The sequence below is a fragment of the Quercus suber genome, unplaced genomic scaffold, assembly GCF_002906115.3.
Source record: "Quercus suber isolate HL8 unplaced genomic scaffold, Cork oak 2.0 scaffold_338, whole genome shotgun sequence".
Taxonomy (NCBI): Eukaryota; Viridiplantae; Streptophyta; class Magnoliopsida; order Fagales; family Fagaceae; genus Quercus; species Quercus suber.
This window is the reverse complement of record NW_027069790.1, coordinates 131,679-152,440: the sequence shown is the minus strand read 5'-3', so window position 1 is coordinate 152,440 and position 20,762 is coordinate 131,679. Positions and strand designations below refer to the sequence as shown.

The 20,762-nt window shown below is 36.4% G+C and overlaps 1 protein-coding gene across 1 annotated transcript; it reads right to left on the bottom strand.

Moving 5' to 3' along the window:
* Positions 1-260: 260 nt before the first annotated feature.
* LOC112006645 (MLP-like protein 34) lies at positions 261-18,352 on the bottom strand. Its single transcript, XM_024038950.2, has 2 exons — positions 18,113-18,352; positions 261-686 (listed from the first exon to the last, which is right to left on the bottom strand). Exons 1-2 carry the CDS (start codon positions 18,303-18,305, stop codon positions 418-420), a joined length of 462 nt encoding a protein of 153 aa, XP_023894718.1. The 5' UTR covers positions 18,306-18,352; the 3' UTR covers positions 261-417.
* Between the last annotated feature and the right edge of the window lie 2,410 nt (positions 18,353-20,762).

Below are 20,762 nucleotides of genomic sequence, written 5' to 3'. Positions count from 1 at the left end.
TTTAACGGCCTTTAAAACAATCCTTTTATATGTCTAGGGTTATGAAAAAATAAGGCCCAAAGACACATTCACGGATCCCAAGAAATCATATCAGAATTCTGAATTTCTTAAATCTCAACAGATAGGAGGTGTCGAGTTTACGGGCTTGAGACAGCTTTCTTAAGCTCGATAGATGCAGCTGTCGAGCCAGTTGTCAAGCTTTAATAAATTTGCACTATTAGCTTGTTTTCTTGGACAGACTTGATGACTTCAACAGATGCTTCATCAGATAGATGTACAATATATAGATAGCTAGATGCTTCATCAGATAATAAGATACACCATTCATTGCAATTTCTGCTAGTACTTAATCGTGCAAAGTCGTAAATAATAGCTAGGATTAGCATATGCTGAAATTATTACGTGCAAGGACTAATATCAGTTTTTGCAAAGGTAAGCATCCAGTCCTTTGGACATCTTAACTGCAAAGTCCACATATTCTTCTGGATCAGGGGCATTAACATTAGCCTTCTCAAATTCTAAAGTCCACTCCACAGAGCCAGCACCCTTATGCACTTTGAGAACCTGAATTTTTGCCTTAAAACTCTTGTAAATCCTCAACACATCCCCTTGAATGACATTAAAAGTTATTGACATATCTCCATCATCAATGTCTTCGATTTTTATTTTCGCTGTCATAGGAGTCCCTGATACAAATTCACCACCAAAAAAAAAAGGACTTAATTAATAGCAGATATAGACACAGAAATTTGGGTGAGGAAATACTTATTTCTTTGGGAAATAACTTAAAAAGTCTAGGGTTTACAGCTTATTTCATATTAGGTTCTAAGGTTTTTAATTTTGTCAAATCATTCAAATTTAGGAAATCTTTCCAATTTGAAGCATTTGTTTGTCTTCAATTCATTATTCTAGACAGTAACAGTAAAGAGAAAAGTGAGGGGAAAAAAAAAACTATGCATTTCACATAAGATTTATTCATAAATAAATTTTACAATCATTTAGTAGAGAGAGGGTGTGGTGAGTGCCTAAATTCTTTTGTGTCTACAGGCTAGTACAATTTCTATTTTTTATGAAGTGGAATGAACTTCAACAAGCATCACACTACCATTTTATAGTCCTCGACTCCTCGTGATAAAACTTAAGTATCAAAAGTGGAGAATTTATTCCATAATCCTTTAGGAATTTCCTTTTCACTTACATAAAATTGATTCTTTCGACTTGTGGTGTCTAGAATATATAGGAACTTTGCAGGATGCATTAATCATGAGGGGATAAGTAAATCTCCTGAAGTATTGAACAGATTCACCTCATCCCTTCACTTCCTATACTAGAAAGTTCCATAATTAATTATGAAGGGATCAAAATAAAATATTTCCCTTCATGTATTAGTCCCAAATTCTTAGCAACATAACAGATGGAGCGTTCCCCTTTTTACTATGTATAAATTTATAATCCCCATCTAACTGCTTTCAATATCTTAGATTAATGACAAATATCAAAGGCATGATGGTGCAGCATCAACTCCCACACCAGAGCAGCTTAGATTGCCACATAATACAACAGCTAGTGCACCAGAGCAGCCCAGACAATCACATAATGTAATAGCTAGTATAGGAGCAGATGATACAAAGATTGAAGGATTAGATAATCATCAAGGGATCATGTCTCGTGCTACAGAGTTGAAGCAACTCAAGGAATGTACAAGTCTGTCTAAACGACAGTGTAGTTTAGCTGATGTTTGTACAGAAAACGATGTGTAGCTTTGTATGTAACTATAGTTAGCTTAGTAGTCAAGCACGTGTAAGAGTTTGTTATGTTTGTTAGTCTCTGTTCACATGTGCATCAATCTATTAAGTTAGTTACAGAGTTAATTTGGGTCTTTTCTTTTGTATATATATGTACAGCATTTGATTCAATGAATGAGATGAGTAAATCAGTTTTCATCAAACCAATTTTCTCATATGGTATTAAAGCAAACTTCTAGACGCTTCTATTTCTAGGGTTTATCAGATCAAATTTGGGAATTTTTCAATTTCTCATCCACCATTGTTGCTTTCTTCAAGCTTTTCTTTTTTCAGTTTCTTTAATGGCAGACACAAAAGCAGCTAATGCTTCCATCACTGAATCTTCATCTTCTTCACAAGATTCATACAATCTCAATGACCCTCTGTTTTTACATCCTAGAGAGAATCCAAGAGCATTTCTCACCTCTCAACCATTGATTAGGGGAGAAAATTTGATAGGCCACAAACGTATTGACCCCTTGTGATTAAATTCATTAATCAATCAGCCAAGTTATTAATTAATCAATTTAACATGCAAACGCGTGGTAGCACAAACAAATCACCAATAAACTAATTATGCAACGGAAAATAAATAACACGGTGATTTGTTTACGAATGGGGAAAACTTGACGGCAAAAACCCCACCGGGTGATTTTCAGGTCACCACTCCCGAAACTCCACTATTATCATAACAAGCAGTTACAAGTAAAGGAATCCTAAGTACCTTACCAACCTACAGTTGAACTCTTACCCCAATACCCAATTGGACTTGTTCTATAGTGACAGTTTTTCATTTTTATGCACGTCTCCCAAGTACGTGACTAACCAATTGCGCGGATCTCAGTACGCAACTTCAATCACCAACTAGAAAGAGTTGTTGGCTGCAAAGTTCTTCAGTTCATACACTATGAAGATCAAGAAGATGCTTGGTCACTAAACCCAAAGGTGCACATACACAGCAACTTCTTCAGAAGAGATGAACTAGGGCATAACTTTGTCTCCAGTCACAATTTTCTTGAACAGAGTTTGCTCAATACTTGTGCAACTTGTGTACACTTTGACGGCCCTTAAAACAATCCTTTCATATGCCTAGGGTTAGAAGAAAAGAAGGCCTAAAGAGATATCCACGGATCCCAAGAAATCAGATCAGAAATTCTGATTTTATAAATCTCGACAGATAGAAGGTGTCAAGAAGCTATCGAGCAAGTGTCGAGATTTAATGACTGTGCACTTCTTCAGCTTGTTTCTTGAACAGACTTGATGACTTCAACAGTTGATCTTGAAATCTTGTTTCTTGAAGTATTAAAAACACCTAGAACTACCCAATTACAAGTTGAGTGCATTTTGTCAAAGGATTAGCCAATTACATAAAAGAATGACATTTGTTCTTAACAAGTGAAACACATATGTCCTAACAAGTGAAACACATATGTCCTAATAATCTCCCCCTTTGGCAATTCGTGACAAAAGCACAACAAACAAATGAACATATGAGAGAAGTCATAAATCACTCAACTCATATTCACTTGTTGAATACAATAAAATCTATCTTAATACAAACTCTTGAAAAACTTTGCAAGAAGAGAGTTTATGGCAAGTAGACTTTGACAACCTGTATTTCTGAAACACTTTAAACAAAACTCATCAAGGCATCTTAGTGTGAAATAGAAATAATAGATTGCATACAAGTAATAAGAAGTATGTGTATAAAGAAAGAAAAGAAACAACACTTGCAAGGTAGGTGAAAGAACCATACATCAACATATAGAGAAAATAAGTATAATGTATGTAAAAACTGGTCACAAGACCTAATGTACAAGAATAATGTATCTAATAAGGTAGAAAAGAAAAGGAAAAAAAAAAAAAAAAGATACATCATATCCTCACTACATCCCTCATATCAGTACTCTCCCTCTAACAAAATGTCCCACACTAACTCTCCCCCTAAGAATGACTACTCTCAATATCCAAAACTACTCCCCATTTTTGTCACAAGTGACAAAGGGTAAGAATGTCAAGTAGACATCTTATTGGTAGAGATAGCATCTCTATCATCATCTGAAGCGTCATCATCATCACCATCATCATCATCATCCTCAGCATTAGAATCAGAAGCCACTAAAGGAGGTGGAGGAGGAGAAGCCTTAGGAGCAAAGCCACCCATAGTCGCCCGCCATCGTGCAATACAACCAACACGAATGTTCACCTGATACAATTTCGTAGAGAGTGTATCAAAGCGAGCATCCATACGTTGTAGCTGCGCCATGATGTCTCCAAGTAATACATTGCCCATGGAAGTGGAGGAAGCGGATGTGGATGGAGTAGAACGAGATGGAGGTGGACGGGAGAGAGGAGTGGAATCCGGATGTCATGACCTAAACTGCACTGCACTACATTTTACGGTAGCGGCATCTATGGTACAAATGTGTGTAAAGTGGTCGGATACAGGAAAAGGGACAGAAAAATGGCGTAAGATCCTCATGATAGCGGAAGGAAAGATAAGCTTATCACGGGACGCTGAATCTAAATGAACATCTATAAAAGAGAGAATGAAATGAAAAGGAAAGTCTAAGGTAAGATGTTCAAGTAGAGATAACAAAAATCGAACACGAGGCTCTATGATGGAGTTGTAGTGAGAGAGTGGATGGAGTACAAAAGTCATCACCATGTTTATGAAGCGGGGGCCTTTAGAAAAAGGCTTACATGGTGTATACTGATGCTCACCCCAATCAGCAAGGAGCACACAAAAAGCAGCCATGAGCTCATCTTTGGACACAGTCCGCAGATGCTCACAACTAGAATAGCTCACAACTAGAATAGTCAAGATGCACTACCCTCGGAACACGAAGCACATCCGCAACAAGCTGCGGTGTGACAGCAAAGGGCGTACCTTGAACGCAAGTGAAGGAAAGAGGTACTGAACAATCAATCCCGTGCATGTTGGAGTAAAACTCCTGGATAAGCACGAGAGGACAAGTGACCAGGACATCACACAATGACTCCCATCCCCGACTATGAATGACAGAGGGAAGGTCAGTGTCAGCGAAGTTCGCTAAAATGACTTGGCGTTCCAAATGAACACGTCGTCTAGAGAAGTTCTCCGAGAAAGCCTTACGAGCATCCTTATCACAGAACCGAATGTTAGAAGGAGTAGGATCAAAAGATGAAGATGTCCTAGAAAGTAGAGGGTTCTAGGACGGAGCAGACTTACGTTTAGGTGTCATAGACACAACTAACATAAACACAAAGAGAGAGAGAGACAGAGAGAGAGACAGAGAGACAGAGAGAGAGAGAGAGAGAGACAGAGAGAGAGAGAGAGAGAGAGAAAGACAACCAGAACAGTCTCAAGCAATTCAAATATATCAAATATATTGAAAAGAGAGTACGTATGCATAGGAAATGCATGAACATATGACATGCAAAAGAAAATACATCATGGGCTCAGCCCAATCCAAACCTATCAGCATACAAATAGATTGCACACATCTAAATGCATGAAAATATTGTTATAATGCTAATGTGATGCAATGCATGAGATTTTAAACACATGTAAGTGAAAACTCATCCCAAAATTTCAATAAACACTCATCAATTTTGAAAAACCCCAAAATTTTTCAAAAAATTCCAAAATCTAGGTTTCAAATCATGAAATGCATGAAGAATAAAAAGATAAGAGACCATACCAAGTGATTTAAAGCAAAGAAAGGCTGAAAATCACATGGGTTGAAGGTTTTGAGTGAGAGAAGAGTATTTAGAAGAGAAAAAAAAAGTGTTTGTTGAGAAAAGTGAGAACCAGATCGCACAAGGAGCTTATATAGAGTCCTCAATAAATCTCAACAGCTAAGGTGCCGAGAGGTGTCGAGACATCTGTTGAGGAAGGTGTTGAGAAAATGAACGTCGACAGCTACAGGTGTCGAAAGGTATTAAGGAACAAGAATCACCTAATTATGAACAGAAGCTCGATCGATACACCAGGTGTCGAGAGTGCAATAAGAAAAAGCTTGAGAATCTCGACAGATAGCTAGGTATCGAGGAGGTGTCAAGGAGGTGTCGAGGTTGCTTTTAAAAACAATTTTTTGAGAAGAGAAAAACATAGACATGAATGCAATCCAACATGCAACTCAACCAATGATCCAATTAACATATTAAGCTCTCAAAATTTATCTCTCAACAGAAATTTTAAGCACATAGATTCTCAAAAATACACACACGCACTAAACAAGTTTAACCAATTTTATATTTCAAAAATAAATCAAGACAGTTTAATGAGCATACATTAGCACATGTAAAACCTTTGGGATGGCCAAATCATATTGTACTTGCGCATGTATCAAGAGTAGCAAAGAATATTGCGTATTGTGTGCGAAAAATATCGCAATATTACATATGTGTGTACATGTTATGACGATTTGAGATATGGGAAAATCACTTTAACTCACACATAATCATAACTGTTTAATAAGGACTATTACATTCGAGATACATCCTATAACTCTCATATCTCCTAAAATACATGCTTGCAATTATATTTAAAGCATTTTTTTATCTTTTTGCTTTTTATTTTCTTTGCATATTTTCTTTTATTTAGCATATCATGCATAGGCATATAAGAGAGAGAAAAGAAATACCCAAGATGTTAAGCATTTGACATTGCACTTTTGCTATGCCGAAGCATATGGATGTCTTTGACACTGCACTTTTGCTATGCCGAAGCATACAGGTGTCATATTATGATTGGCAGACAATAGTGGTGAGATGGTTATTTATACTTTTCTCTTAGGATTTTCTAGTCTTACCCGTCAAAAAAAGTTATACGAGTATTAAGTTCAAGAGATAACTTAATCTTTCTCATCACAAACAAGAGCCACAAAGCTCACTTACTTAGTTGTGCATAGAGATGCTCATCTAAGCTACAGATGATACAAAGTTTAGAAAACTTTATTTCAATGGCAATCCAAGGTACATAAGTACCAATGTACACAAAACACACACTGTTTTTGTATTTTTCTGATTTTTCAATTTTTTTTTTTATTTTTATACGAAAAACAAAATAAACAAAACTAAAAAACAAACAAGCAAAAACATGTTAAACAAAGCAAAGCATAAAACTAGATTGACTCAAAATAAATTCAAAATACACAAGTAATGCAACAAACAAAAACAAGAAGATAGAAGAAAGTGATAAAATCACTTAGAGTCCTTTTTCTTCCACACTTTGGAAGAACTTTTTCTTTGATTAAACCCTTGAACCAACGATGAGGGGGAAGAATTGAAACCATTCAAGTTCGAAAGAAACATGAGGGCTTTGAGAAGATCACCAAGAGGAACAAGAGAGGATTGAAGCTAATTTTGGCTTCCAAATGTGATCATGCCGTTGCTTTGTTGAGTGGCTAACCACTTGTAGCAATTTGGTCGAGTATGTCCGGCAGCTCCACAGTGATGACAGAGATGCTGATTCTTCTATTTAGGCTTTTGAGAGTTAGCTTTCTTAGTCCTAGGGTTTTTAACATCTCTCTTATCCTACTTAGGGGGTGCTCCTAGGATAGATTTACCCTTGTCTAAGTTCTCACTAGCTAATTCAGTTTTAACAACAGTGTTCTCAATTTCAGTATTATTAGCAGGAGAAACAAACACAGTAGCACTAGTAAAAGCAATATTAGAGGAAGAAAGACCATACCCTAAACCTATTCGATCCGAAGCAAATTTTTGAATGTTGAGCATCTCATCAAGCTTTGCACTTGAGGTCCTCTCCAATTGAGCTCTGACTTGAAACAGCTCCGCTTCAAGCTTCTTGGTATTCTCAGCCAAGAAATTATTCTCAAATCTTAGTGCACCAATCGTTTGATTAGCTTCATCAAACTTTGTGGAAAACTCTTCATGATCAAGTTCTACATCACTGAGCTTTTTGGTGGCCAGCCTATACAGTTTCTCATACTGCTCAGAGAGCTTGTAAAGCTTCTTATAAGCTGTATGGATATCATCTTGATCATCCATCTTCTCACACATAGAATCCACCAATTCTTCTTCTTCTTCCATGTCTTCAACAATCCCTTCAGTAGGATTGACTGTGGTAGTGAAGGCATTTAAGATTCTGTCATCCTCATTGTCAGAATCATCTCCAAACTTAGTGTCACTCAAGGTTGTAGCAAGTGCCTTACTCTTCCCAATGCTCTTGAGATATGTGGGGCATTCTTGCTTCATGTGATCGAATCCATGACACCTAAAACACTTTGGTCCTGCAGGAACAGTGTACTGACTGCCATCCTTAACATCCTTTTTCCCTTTGTCTTGGCCCTTAGACTGAGAAGTGCTGGATTGTCTGCAGTCCTTGTCGAAGTTCCTCCCATTGGCATTCTTCATAAACTTTTTGAATTGCCTTGTAATGTAGGAATTCATCTTGGAATCTTCATCATTGGAAGACTCATCTGTGTCACTACTTTTTGCCTTCAAGGCCATGCTCTTGCCTTTACTTGACTTGCCAATCCTAGATAATCCTAGCTCGTAGGTCTGCAAGTTTCCAACCAACTCAGTCAAAGGAATCTTGTCAATAACCTTTAATTCCTCTATAGCAGTAATCTTCGCATGGAATCTCTCGAGTAGAGATCTTAGCACTTTCCTCACAATCTTAGGTTCAGGAATGGTTTCCCCAAGATTGAAGGCTGAGTTCACTATGTCCTTGAGCTTGGCATAGAACTCATCGAACGACTCATCCTCCTCCATCTTTTTTTCTTCAAAGCTTGTAGTGAGTCTTTGAAGTTTTGAATTCTTGACAGCCTTTGTACCTTTATAAGTTGTCTGAAGGATGGTCCATGTCCTTTGCAGTTTGTGGGGAGGATATCTTTTTAAACTCCTCATTGGTGACTACACTAAATAAGGCATTCAACGCTCTGCTGTTAAAGTTTGCCGCCTTGATCTTGGATTCATCCTAATCGGCCAGCGCTTCTTTTGGCTTGGTCCAGCCAATCTCCACAACTTGCCACACTTTTTCATCTAAAGACTGTAAGAAAGCTCTCATGCGTACTTTCCAGTATGCATAGTTAGTGCCATCAAATAAAGGAGATATGATTAATGACTGTCCTCTATCCATAACAAACAGGGGTCAATAGATCAACACAGCAAAGATTAAACCTAATTAAAGTGTGTCTGCTCTGATACCACTTGATAGGCCACAAACATATTGACCCTTTGTGATTAAATTAATTAATCAATTAGCCAAGTTATTAATTAATCAATTTAACATGCAAACACGTGGTAATACAAACAAATCACCAATAAACTAATTATGCAACAGAAAATAAATAACACGGTGATTTGTTTACGGATGGGGAAAACCTAACGGCAAGAATCCCACTGGGTAATTTTTAGGTCACCACTCCCGAAACTCCACTATTATCACAACAAGCAGTTACAAGTAAAGTTACAAGTAAAGGAATCTCAAGTACCTTACCAACCTGCAGTTGAACTCTTACCCCAATACCCAATTAGACTTGTTTTATAGTGACAGTTTCCCCTTTTTATGCACGGCTCCCAAGTACATGACTAACCAATTGCGCGGATCCTAGTACGCGACTTCAATCACCAACTAGAAAGAGTTATTGGCTGTAAAGTTCTTTAGTTCTTTCACGATGAAGATCAAAAAGATGCTTGGTCACAAAACCAAAGGTGCACATACACAACAACTTCTTCAGAAGAGATGAACTAGGGCATAACTTTGTCTTCGGTCACAATTTGCTTGAACAGAGTTTGCTTAATGCTTGTGCAACTTGTGTACACTTTGACGGCCCTTAAAACAATCCTTTTATATTCCTAGGGTTAGAAGAAAAGAAGGCCCAAAGACACATCCACAAATCCCAAGAAATCATATTAGAAATTCTAATTTTATAAACCTCGACAGATAGAAGGTGTCGAGCAGGTGTCGAGATTTAATGACTGTGCACTTCTTCAGCTTGTTTCTTGGACAAACTTGATGACTTCAACACTTAATCTTGAAACCTTATTTCTTGAAGTATTAAAAACACCTAGAACTACCAAATTACAAGTTGATTGTGTTTTGTCAAAGGATTAGCCAATTACATAAAAAATATGACATATGTTCTTAACAAGTGAAACATATATGTCCTAACAAAATTATCCTACTTGGGCGAGATCAATGAGAAAATCCTTGATTACCAAGAACAAGCTTGGGTTCATAGATGGTTCTTTAACCATTTCTTCTCCATTGGTGAATTCACCAACAGCTGCTCAAGCATGGATTCGTGCTGACAACATGGTTGGTACTTGGATCATCAATTCTGTTTCACCAAAACTCCAAGCAAGTATCATATACAGAGACACAGCACTTGAGATTTGGATTGATCTCAAAGACACGTTTAGCCAAGGGAAGGGAACTAAGGTCTTCAATATTCGAAAGAAAATTGCTGAGATTCATCAGGGAGAACAATCATTCACTAATTACTTTACTTAACTCAAGGTCTTGTGGGATTAGCTTTAGAATATTAGTCCATTTCCCCAATGCACTTGTGGAAAATGTGTGTGTAGCATTAATTAGAGGTTAAATAATCTTCAAGCTAAAGAGTTCACAATGAAGTTTCTTATGGGAGTGAATGATTCATTTTCTCAAGTGAGAACACAGTTACTGTTAATGGAGCCATTGCCTTCTGTCAATAAGGCTCACTCTTTGTTCATTCAAGAAGAAATGCAAAGGTTTGTCACTATTGCTGTTAAAGTTGAATCTACTGTCTTGGCTACCAAGAGTTCAGGAAACAATTTTAAAGGGAAAGAAAGACCTTTTTGTACTCATTGTGGAAAGTTGGGCCACACTGTGGACAAGTGTTATAAGCTGCATGGTTTCCCACTAGGTTTCAAGTTTGTTGAGGTTCAAAAAAATCACAGCCCAAGACCCAAAGAAATAACATATTGGGCTAACCCCATGAGAAATAAAACTAAAGAATTAAAAGAGTTGGGCTTATGTAATGAAGAGAGAGAAAAAAAAAAAAAAAAAAGATGAGGGGCCCAAAGAGTTGGGATCCAAAGACCCATCGAGGAACAGGCTTTAAAACCCATGAAGTAAAGGAAAGGCCCAACCAGCCAAGATCAGTAAGCCAAAAGAAGCCCAATAAGAAGAACTAGGCCGGGATCCCAGAGACTATCAGGGGCTCGAGATCCCTAGGATGCACAACACAGCCTAAATAGGATTAAAACGGCTCAAAGGAAAGTACCAAAGAGCACAGAGAATGAAGGACAGATGGGTCCCTCTCAAGCGCCCAGTGATACAGTAAGGAATCAAAAGGTATAAAGCAACCATTTATGAACAAAGGAATGGTACCCTGAGGAATCCAGAATGAGGAGCTATAAAAGGGAGCAATAGGAAAGATTTTCGACCCAGCAGAAATGGATTCCGCTCACTTGGGAAAAATGACAAAAGGGAGGACGACCAAAAGCTGGGTTTGAAAAGGTAAGAAGTTTTGAGGAACATGAAATTGAGAACAGCTCTCCAAGCACACCCTGGAATGGAAAGTCCGCCATGGGCTTTCAAAGAAACAATACCTAAAGGAGGAGATTATGAGAAACAAGGAAAGGCTCGGCCTTCTAAGTGATAAGCACAAAACGGGCTCTGGTTCCCAAGGAAACAAGAGAGGGCAATCAATAGTCTCCCAGGACCCTAGAATGACACTATAAAAAGGGCGAAAGCAGTAGTGAATAAGCAAGGAAAAATTGTGGAGAGAACTCTGTCAAATTCAAGGAAAATAGAGAAACATCTCTCGGTATCCCAGAAACAGCCACTATAGCACATACTTGGATTCAAAAGGATTCAAACTTTGCAAGTCTTAGAGGCTTAGATAGCCATCAAAGTCTGTAATTTTTGTGTTTTTTTGAACCTTATATCACGTCTTAGTGAGCACACTGTAACTATGATCAAAGAAAATTAATAAAGTACCTCTCATTAATCCAAGGATCCCTAACCACTATTTTTTGTATTTCTTGATTACTTTGCATTTCTCTGCTATTTTTGTTGTCATTCAATACAAATATTCTCACTTGTTAGTTTATTTGTGTTGTAGGAAACTTGCCCTATGCACCACTTGGTTCTTAAACAGCCCCTTAGCTGCAATGAACCAAGCCCAGTCCACCAAACCACAATTATTCGGCCCAGGATCCTTAGGCCTGTGTGCTAAAGAAAAAAAGGCACTCACACAAAGTTAAAGAACAACAAAAATGCAACTGCTCATCAGGTTTCTTCCAATCTTGAATTGATTCAAGGCAATGCATCTACCGGAGTCACTGATTTTGCCTTAGCTATGCCTGCATCTCAAGCTCCAGCTTTCACTCATGATCAATACCAACAGCTTCTGACCTTAATTGGTTCTTGCTCTACTTAGCAATCCACAAAAGGTCAAGCATCCCATGTGGCCAATACTGTAGCTTGTCCATCTAATGTAGTTGTAGGTAATCCTATTAACTTTAAGCATTCAATATTTTTTGCTAAAATAGTTAATAGGAGAGCTTATGGTCTTAATACATGGGTTATTGATATTGGTGCTAGTGGTCATATAGTGTGTTCAATGCAATTGTTGACTTCTATTTCTGAAATGTCACATATTATGGTTGAACTGCCTAATGGGGAAGCTGCTATTGTTACACATATTGGAACCATACAACTCTCCTCTCACATCACTCTTACCAATGTCCTTTGTGTACCTTCTTTCACTTTCAATCTCCTGTTAGTCAGTGCTTTAACTAAATCTCAACCTATATGCCTTGTTTTCTTGTCAAAATTATGTTTTATATAGGACCTTACGTGTTGGAGCACAACTGGAATAGGCCAAATGCATGATAGCTTATACTTGTTACAAGATTCAAGCTTATCTCAAGCTATTGCCTCTCTTACTAATTTCCTTTCCAAGCAAAATTTCAAGACTTTCACTGCTGCTTGTTCTTCCTCCCTTTCCAACAATCTATTTTCATTTTGGCATTCAAGGCTTGGGCACCCTTCTGATGTAAAGGTTCAGTCTTTGAGCCATGTTTTACCTTTTCCTTAAGAATTGTTGTAATAAGACTTGTACTGTCTGTCCTTTGGTAAAAAAGAAGAGAATTCTTTTTCCTTTCAATAATAATAAGTGTTCTCATCCTTTTGATCTAGTTCATATGGATGTTTGGGGTCCATTTTTTGTTTTAACATATAATGGTCACAAATACTTTCTTACTATAGTTGATGATGCTTCTAGAGCAACTTGGGTTTTCTTGTTAAAAGCTAAATCTGATGTTAGACCTCTAATCGTCTTCCTATAACATGATTCCTAGCCAATTTGGAACCAAATTAAGTCCATTAGATCTGATAATGCCTTAGAGTTTAGCATTCCTGAATTTTACAGTTCCAATGGAATTGTTCATCAATTAAGTTATGTTTACACTGTACAACAAAATTCAATAGTGGAAAGGAAACATCAACATATACTAGCTACTACTAGGGCATTGCAGATACAATCTAATGTTCCTTTATCCTTTTGGGCTTTATCCTTTTGGAGAGATTGTGTTCTCACTACAGTCTATTTGATCAATAGGCTTCCCTCTCCACTTCTTAATCACAAGACACCTTTTGAACTTCTTTTTCATAAACCTCCTTCCTATTCAGATCTTAGAACCTTTGGCTGCTTGTGTTATGCCACCAATATCACTCCTCATAAGCACAAATTCACTCCTAGAGCAAGAAAATGCATTTTTCTAGGCTATCCCTTCAATGTCAAAGGTTATAAACTTTTTGACCTTGATTCTCATATTGTTTTTCTTTCCAGGGATGTAGTGTTTTATGAATCAGTCTTCCCTTTTTCCTCAAGGACATCTCTTGAGTGTACTAGTCTCAAACCTTTACATGTCCTTCCTACTACCCCTTCTTCTAATTTTCTTGATTTTCCTTTCTCTACTCCTCCTTCCTCTTCTTTGCCTCTTTCTAATGACACTATTGTCCAAATTCATCATGATTTTGATGAGGATATTCAAGACTTTCTTGATGCACATGATGCATCTGATTAACCATCTGTTGCTCTTAGGAGATCAACAAGACCTACCAGGCCACCTTCCTACCTTAAGGCTAGGGGTGCCAATTCGGGTTAGCATGTTGGGTTCGTGTCGTGTCAAGGTAAGGATATTCGACTAAATGGCTCAACCCTAACCCAACCCATTTAATAATTGTGTCATGATCCTTCAACCCTAACCCGACCCGTTAAAAAGGCGAGTTGACCTAACCCAACCTATTTAACATGCTTAATAAACGAGTTGTGTTAGGTTGACACGAATGTAGCACAACCCATTTCAATCTGCATAATATTAAATATAATATCCATTTAGAAATAATTTTTTTTACATCCCAAAAGCAGTGCATACACTTCAAGTCTTCAACTCACATTCAAAATAATATAGTTCAACAAAAATACAACATTCATCTAGAAATAAGTTCTTTATACTCCAAAAGAAGTGCATACACTTCAACCTAAATTCAAAATAACATAGTTTAACAAAAATAAAATAACATAAGTTCAACAAAAGTATAATATCCTTAGAACTCACCAAATGCTAAATGTCAATATTAAAAGAATTGGAGCAAATAGTAAACTAAAGTGTACAGAACAAAAACATTATGTAAAAAAAAATTGCTGTAGAATTTTGAAACACCAAGAAAATGGTTTTATTTAATTCTAAAACTCACTAAACACATGAGAGAGAGAGAGAGAGAGAGAGAGAGAGAGAGAGCAATAACCAATTTGAGAATTTGAGTTTGAGAATTGGGCATGATACTATAAGATAGTAGAGTGAGTATTACGACTGAAATATATATATATATATATATATATTTATAAGATGGTTTAGAGATTTAGGGTTTGAAGGGCTTAGAGATCTAAGATTTGTAAAGTTTCAATTTCCAATTATATCCCTTGTAAGTTTTTGTAATTACTCACATTTCTTTTTAAATTTACAATATATGTTGGATATAGAAGGTATTTGACAAATCTAAAATAAAATGAATATTTATTTGTTAGACAAGTTAAACAGATTGTGTTAAGTGGGTCATTTTGGGTTGATGCAAATAAATTGGCGTGTCAAACGTGTCTATTACGGGTTACGCGGGTTGACCCATCTATGACACGTTTCTTATCATGTCACTTTCGGATTGACCCGTTTATGACCCAAACCCATTAAGGCCTAACCCTAACCTGCAAAAACCCGTGTCGGGTTTGTGTCGTGTTCGTGGGTTGGGTCAAATATTGACACCCCTATTTGAGGTTTATCATTGTAACTAAGTCACATCAACTCCCATTCCAATTTCCTCCAATTCCACTTCAGGTACCTCTTATCCCCTTCATTCTTATTTGTCTTTTGCTAACCTTTCTTCTACCTACAAATCAATATGTTGTGCCATTTCTTCAATCACAGAACCTAATTTCTATCATTAAGCAGTAGCATACCCAAGTGGCAAGAAGCTATGGATGCTGAGATTAAGGTATTGGAAGTTAACAACACTTGGACACTTACTTCATTGCCACCTAGTAAGAAGCCCATAGGTTGTAAGTGGGTGTCTAGAGTGAAGTACAAGTCAAATGGCTCAATTGAAAGGTATAAGGCCAAATTGGTTGCTAAGGGTTTCACCCAAAAGGAGGGGCTGGATTACATTGACACTTTCCCTCCTATTGCTAAGATGGTGTTTGTCAAATGTGTCTTGCTATTGCTACTGTGAAAGGCTGGTTTCTCAGTCAGCTTGAAGTAAACAATGCATTTCTTCATGGAGATTTGCATGAGGAAGTTTGTATGTCTTTTCCACCAGGCTTTCACAGCAAGGGGGAGCAGTCACAAATGGTTTGCAAGCTCAATAAATCACTTTATGGTCTTAAACAGGCATCTAGAATGTGGTTCTCCAAATTTTTTGCTGCCCTAATTGATTTTGGCTTTGTTCAGTCTAAGGCAGATTACTCCTTATTCACTAGACAACAAGATGAGTCTTTCATTGTGTTGCTAGTTTATGTTGATGATGTCCCAATTGCCAACAATGATCAAAAAGGGGTTGAGGAGTTTAAGGTCTTGTTAGACCAGAAGTTTAAGTAGAAGGATTTAGGGGAATTAAGATATTCTTGGTTTGGAGGTGGCTAGAACAAAAAAAGGAATTTCCTTGTGTCAAAGGAAATATGCTCTAGAGATATTGGAGGATGTTGGTTTACTAGGATGCAAACCCTACAAAGTTCCTATGGATCATACATTGCAAGTATAAGGGTGAGTTGCTTGATGATCCAAGTCAATACAAAAGGCTGAAAGGGAGACTATTGTACTTGACCATCACCAGGCGTGATATCACCTTTGTAGTCCACAGGCTAAATCAATTTATGGCAAAGCCAAGAAAGCCTCATTATGAAGCTGCTCTTAAGGTCTTGCATTATCTTAAGAATGAACGGGAAAAGAGTCTTCTTCTCTACAAGTTCATAACTCCATGTCAAAAGGAGTGATGCAGATTGGGGATCTTGTCCAGGTACAAGGAGGTGTGTAACAGGGTATTGCATCTTTATTGGAGACTCATTAATCTCTTGGAAATCAAAGAAGCAGGCCACTGTACCAAGGTCTTCAGTTGAGGCCGAATATATGGCCATGGCTGTGTCAACTTGTGAGATTGTGTGGATTCTTTATTTGTTAAAGGACTTGCAGATTAGGCATGACAAAGAAGCATTGTTGTTTTGTGACAGCCTATCAGCTTGTCACATAGGATCCAATCTAGTATTTCATGAAAGGACCAAGCATATAAAGATTGATTGTCACATTGTGAGGGACAAAGTGTTAGCTAAAGTGATTAAGTTGAATCATGTGAGAACTCATTGTCAATTAGCAGACTTATTAACTAAAGCTTTGGGTTACAAGCAATTTTCTGAATTGGTGTCCAAGATGGGACTAATCAATACATACTCTTCCTCCGTCCATCTTGAGGGGGAGTATCAAAGGCATGATGGTGCAGCATCAACTACCACACCAGAGCAACTCAGACTTCCACATAATGCAGCAACAACTGCCACACCAGAGCAGCTTAGATTGCCACATAATGCAGCAACTAGTGCACCAAAGTAGGCTAGACAAGCACCAGAGCAGGCCAGACAATCACATAATGTAATAGCTAGTATACGAGCAGATGATACAAAGATTGAAGGATTAGATAATCATCAAGGGATCATGTCTTGTGCTACAGAGTTGAAGCAGCTCAAGGAATGTACAAGTCTGTCTAAACGACAGTGTAGTTTAGCTGATGTTTGTACAGTAAACGATGTGTAGCTTTGTATGTAAATATAGTTAGTTTAGAAGTCAAGCACATGTAAGAGTTTGTTATGTTTGTTAGTCTCTATTCACACGTGCATCAATCTATTAAGTTAGTTACATAATTGAATTGGGTCTTTTCTTTTGTATATATATGTACAGCATTTTGATTCAATGAATGAGATGAGCAAATCAGTTTTCATCAAACCAATTTTCTCATAACAAATAAGGAACGAAAGAGTGAAGAGAAGTACAGCAAGAATATTATGTGATAGTAGATTACCTATTAACTTAGAGAGAAATTTTATAAGACATAATACCCGTTATGCTTTATAGTACAGAATGTTAGGCTATTAAGAAGCAACATACTTATAAAATGAGTTTAACTGAAATAAAAATATTAAGATGAATAAATGTAAGTACACGAAAAGATAAGATTCAAAACTAGAAAATTCACTTAAAGATGAGATCATAATTAGAATGTCTCCTATTGATGAAAAGATAATGAAAAGCTACTTAAGATAGTTTGGTTATGCTCAGAGGAGAATGGTTAATGCACCAATAAGAAAGAGTGTGCCTATTCAAGTTGAGGTAACAAAAAATAGGTAATGAAAGACCCAAAATAACATTAGTAGAGAACTTTGTAAAAAAATAGTAAAAACATGACAGCTAAATTAAGAAAATAATTGAAAATATGACTTTAGATTTAATATAGAATAGCAAAAAAAGAACAAGTAATTTTAGGATCACGCCTTTTACCGCATCATTTTCCACAACTATCATATGTGGTAGACTATGACTAGCTGCATGTCCCTTTCATATAGACCCACCATTTTATTCTCCACCACCCACAACCTACCATATCAAAGTTATGACAAAGCTGTGACGGCAAAGTGTGTGATTTACTCTCACTAACATGATAAGTTATAGCAAAACCCCAAAAATTTGAGAATAGACTTGATTGTTGACACTACTGTATATTGCCATATCTAGCCAAATTTCAATTAAAAATAATTAATAGAAAGGTATAAATAATTGTAATTTACCGAGGTCATATTTCCAATGGGTCAGACAGCCAGCCCTGACCTCATCTCCTTCTTGTATTTGAAAGCTCCTAATGTTTTTGGGGAACATTTGAACCAAACGATGCAAATTGTTCCTAAAGAAGCCATAGTACTTTTCTACATCTGCCTTTATCTCCACCTGTGCCTCGAGCCTGGCAATCGAACTGTCAGCCATTACTTAAGCAGCCACCAAAACCAAATGTTGGACAACTTATAAAACTATGTGGTAATGAAACTAATCCTTGAATTGCTTTTATAGTGAACCGAATTCGTATCAAAGTTTTTAGAATATTACCAAGTGGGTTTTATGGTTTGCAACTTGTTTTGGGACCTTTTCTATATTATCTTTTTATTATAGCTTAACTTATTGTCTTTGTTTATAGGATATTGAGCATGTCACTCTCTCTATGATACGTATCTAGGCTTTGAATTCGATTACAAATGCATACGGGTAAAGTTTAGGCCTGGGGGAAGAATATATCAAGATCTCTAAAACTATGTGGTAATGAAACTAATCCTTGAATTGCTTTTATAGTGAACCGAATTCGTATCAAAGTTTTTAGAATATTACCAAGTGGGTTTTATGGTTTGCAACTTGTTTTGGGACCTTTTCTATATTATCTTTTTATTATAACTTAACTTATTGTCTTTGTTTATAGGATATTGAGCATGTCACTCTCTCTATGATACGTATCTAGGCTTTGAATTCGATTACAAATGCATACGGGTAAAGTTTAGGCCTGGGGGAAGAATATATCAAGATCTCATATATATAAAAATAAAATCTCAAAGCAGTGCTCCGGTTAGGCCCTGCACGTGGTACCCACCGTGGAGCCCACCTCCTATGCGAGTGTCTGATATGTAAGAATATTGCCATTCAAACTAACTCAACAACATGAAGCCAAGATCATTGGCTTGTTTGAATCTCTCTCACGCCCTTTCTATCCTAGCTTGTCATTCTTTAGTGAAAAGAAATATATATATATATATATATACATAATGCAAAACAAAAGAGGAAAAAAAGAAGTAATTGAGGCCAAGCTGCACTAGGTTTCTGCGGCTCTCCGTTACAGTTTGATCCATTTTATTGTTTGGAATGAATTTAATAAATTTGAAATTGCATTTAATATCATATTATTTAAAATTTTAAAGGACCTAATTCTTGAGTGTAATAGTTAAGAATGGTAAATAGTAGGCCTATGCAATGACCCCGTTAATCCATCCAAACTAACTAATCATCTCCAGTTTCCAATTTCCACTCCGCACCATCTAGATATGACATTGATTTTCAAGTGAGTTGTGCTGGTTCAACTACTAAAATGGTGGGTCAAATTAGGTGATAGGTTGAGTTTTTTTAAAATCGCCAAGACTTGATCCAATATATATATATATATATATATAAGTTTTTGTTTTAATTTTTGTTAACTCCATGATTTACATATGTTAACATGAAAATGAATAATACATTCCCAACATATTTGTAAGCATATATAGTGACATGAATTAATATGGTACTCATAACTTTTCTTTTTCTTTTTTTAAGAAAAAAAATAGAAAACACTCATAGCTTAAAATGTGTGTACTTTAATCTATGGGAAAGTTGATCACTTTATGTGATTTCCTTCAATAATTTATAGGTTTTAGAGAAAATACAACGTAAATTTATCTATAAATGGTAAAATTAATTTTTATGTTCAATATATAACACATAACTAAAATTAATCTGTTAAAACCTTCCAAATTTTCAACTAATCTGCCATTTTTTTAACTTGATGGGTTGGTGGCAGTTTGGAATTTTTCAAACCCACCAATGATGAATTGGTTAAAAATTTTCCCCTCAGTTTGGCCAGTTTGACTTGCACACAATCCTAGCAAATAGGCTTCTCTTATGGCCAGTGGCGACTCCAGAAATTTTATCCAGGGTGTTCTTATTCTACTTTGAAAAAATTTCAGGTCATTTCAGTCTATTTTGGGTGTTTCGGGTCATTTCTGTAAATACCGGCCGAAAATAAATCTAAACCATCAATATCATCATAAACATCATGTTTTGAGACTCAATTAATTTTTTTTTTTTTTGGTTTTTCATATCCAGATGCATATTTTCTAGTAAACATTTCTAATCAAAAAATATATTTATAAAGACTAAAATAAATAAAAAAATTTAAAGTGCAGAGCAAATAAGAAATAGAACTTAATTTATATAAAAAGAATTGTTGTAATTTCACCAAATAATACCAAGTTTTTAACAATCTCAATCTATATAAATAAAGATTTATTCATTATATTACCGATCACTAAAATATAGATATATATATATATATATACACCCAAGATTAAAAAAAAGAAAAAAAAATTAATCAACAAAAAAAGCCTAGCCCAGCCAAGAACCTGCCAAGACCCACTCACCACAAAAAACATAAAACAAATCCTAATATCCTATTACATTTACACGTATAACCAAAAAAAAAAAAAGGCAACACGAGCACGGCCCAGCCCTCTTAACAAATATAAAGTAGAATAGAAAGCAAGTCAAGCCTTATAAGCCTATTAGTTATACACTTATACCTGAAGTAGTGAAGCTCAAAAGTCAAAACGACAAAACCCATTACCCAGCATCCCAGCCAGAATCAAA

Excerpts from the sequence above, each read along its gene's own strand:
- LOC112006645 (XM_024038950.2), bottom strand. The coding sequence starts at position 18,305 with ATGGCTGACAGTTCGATTGCCAGGCTCGAGGCACAGGTGGAGATAAAG. Across the intron at positions 687-18,112 it reads CCATTGGAAATATGACCTCG|GGACTCCTATGACAGCGAAA; the intron begins GTAAATTACAAT and ends AATTTGTATCAG.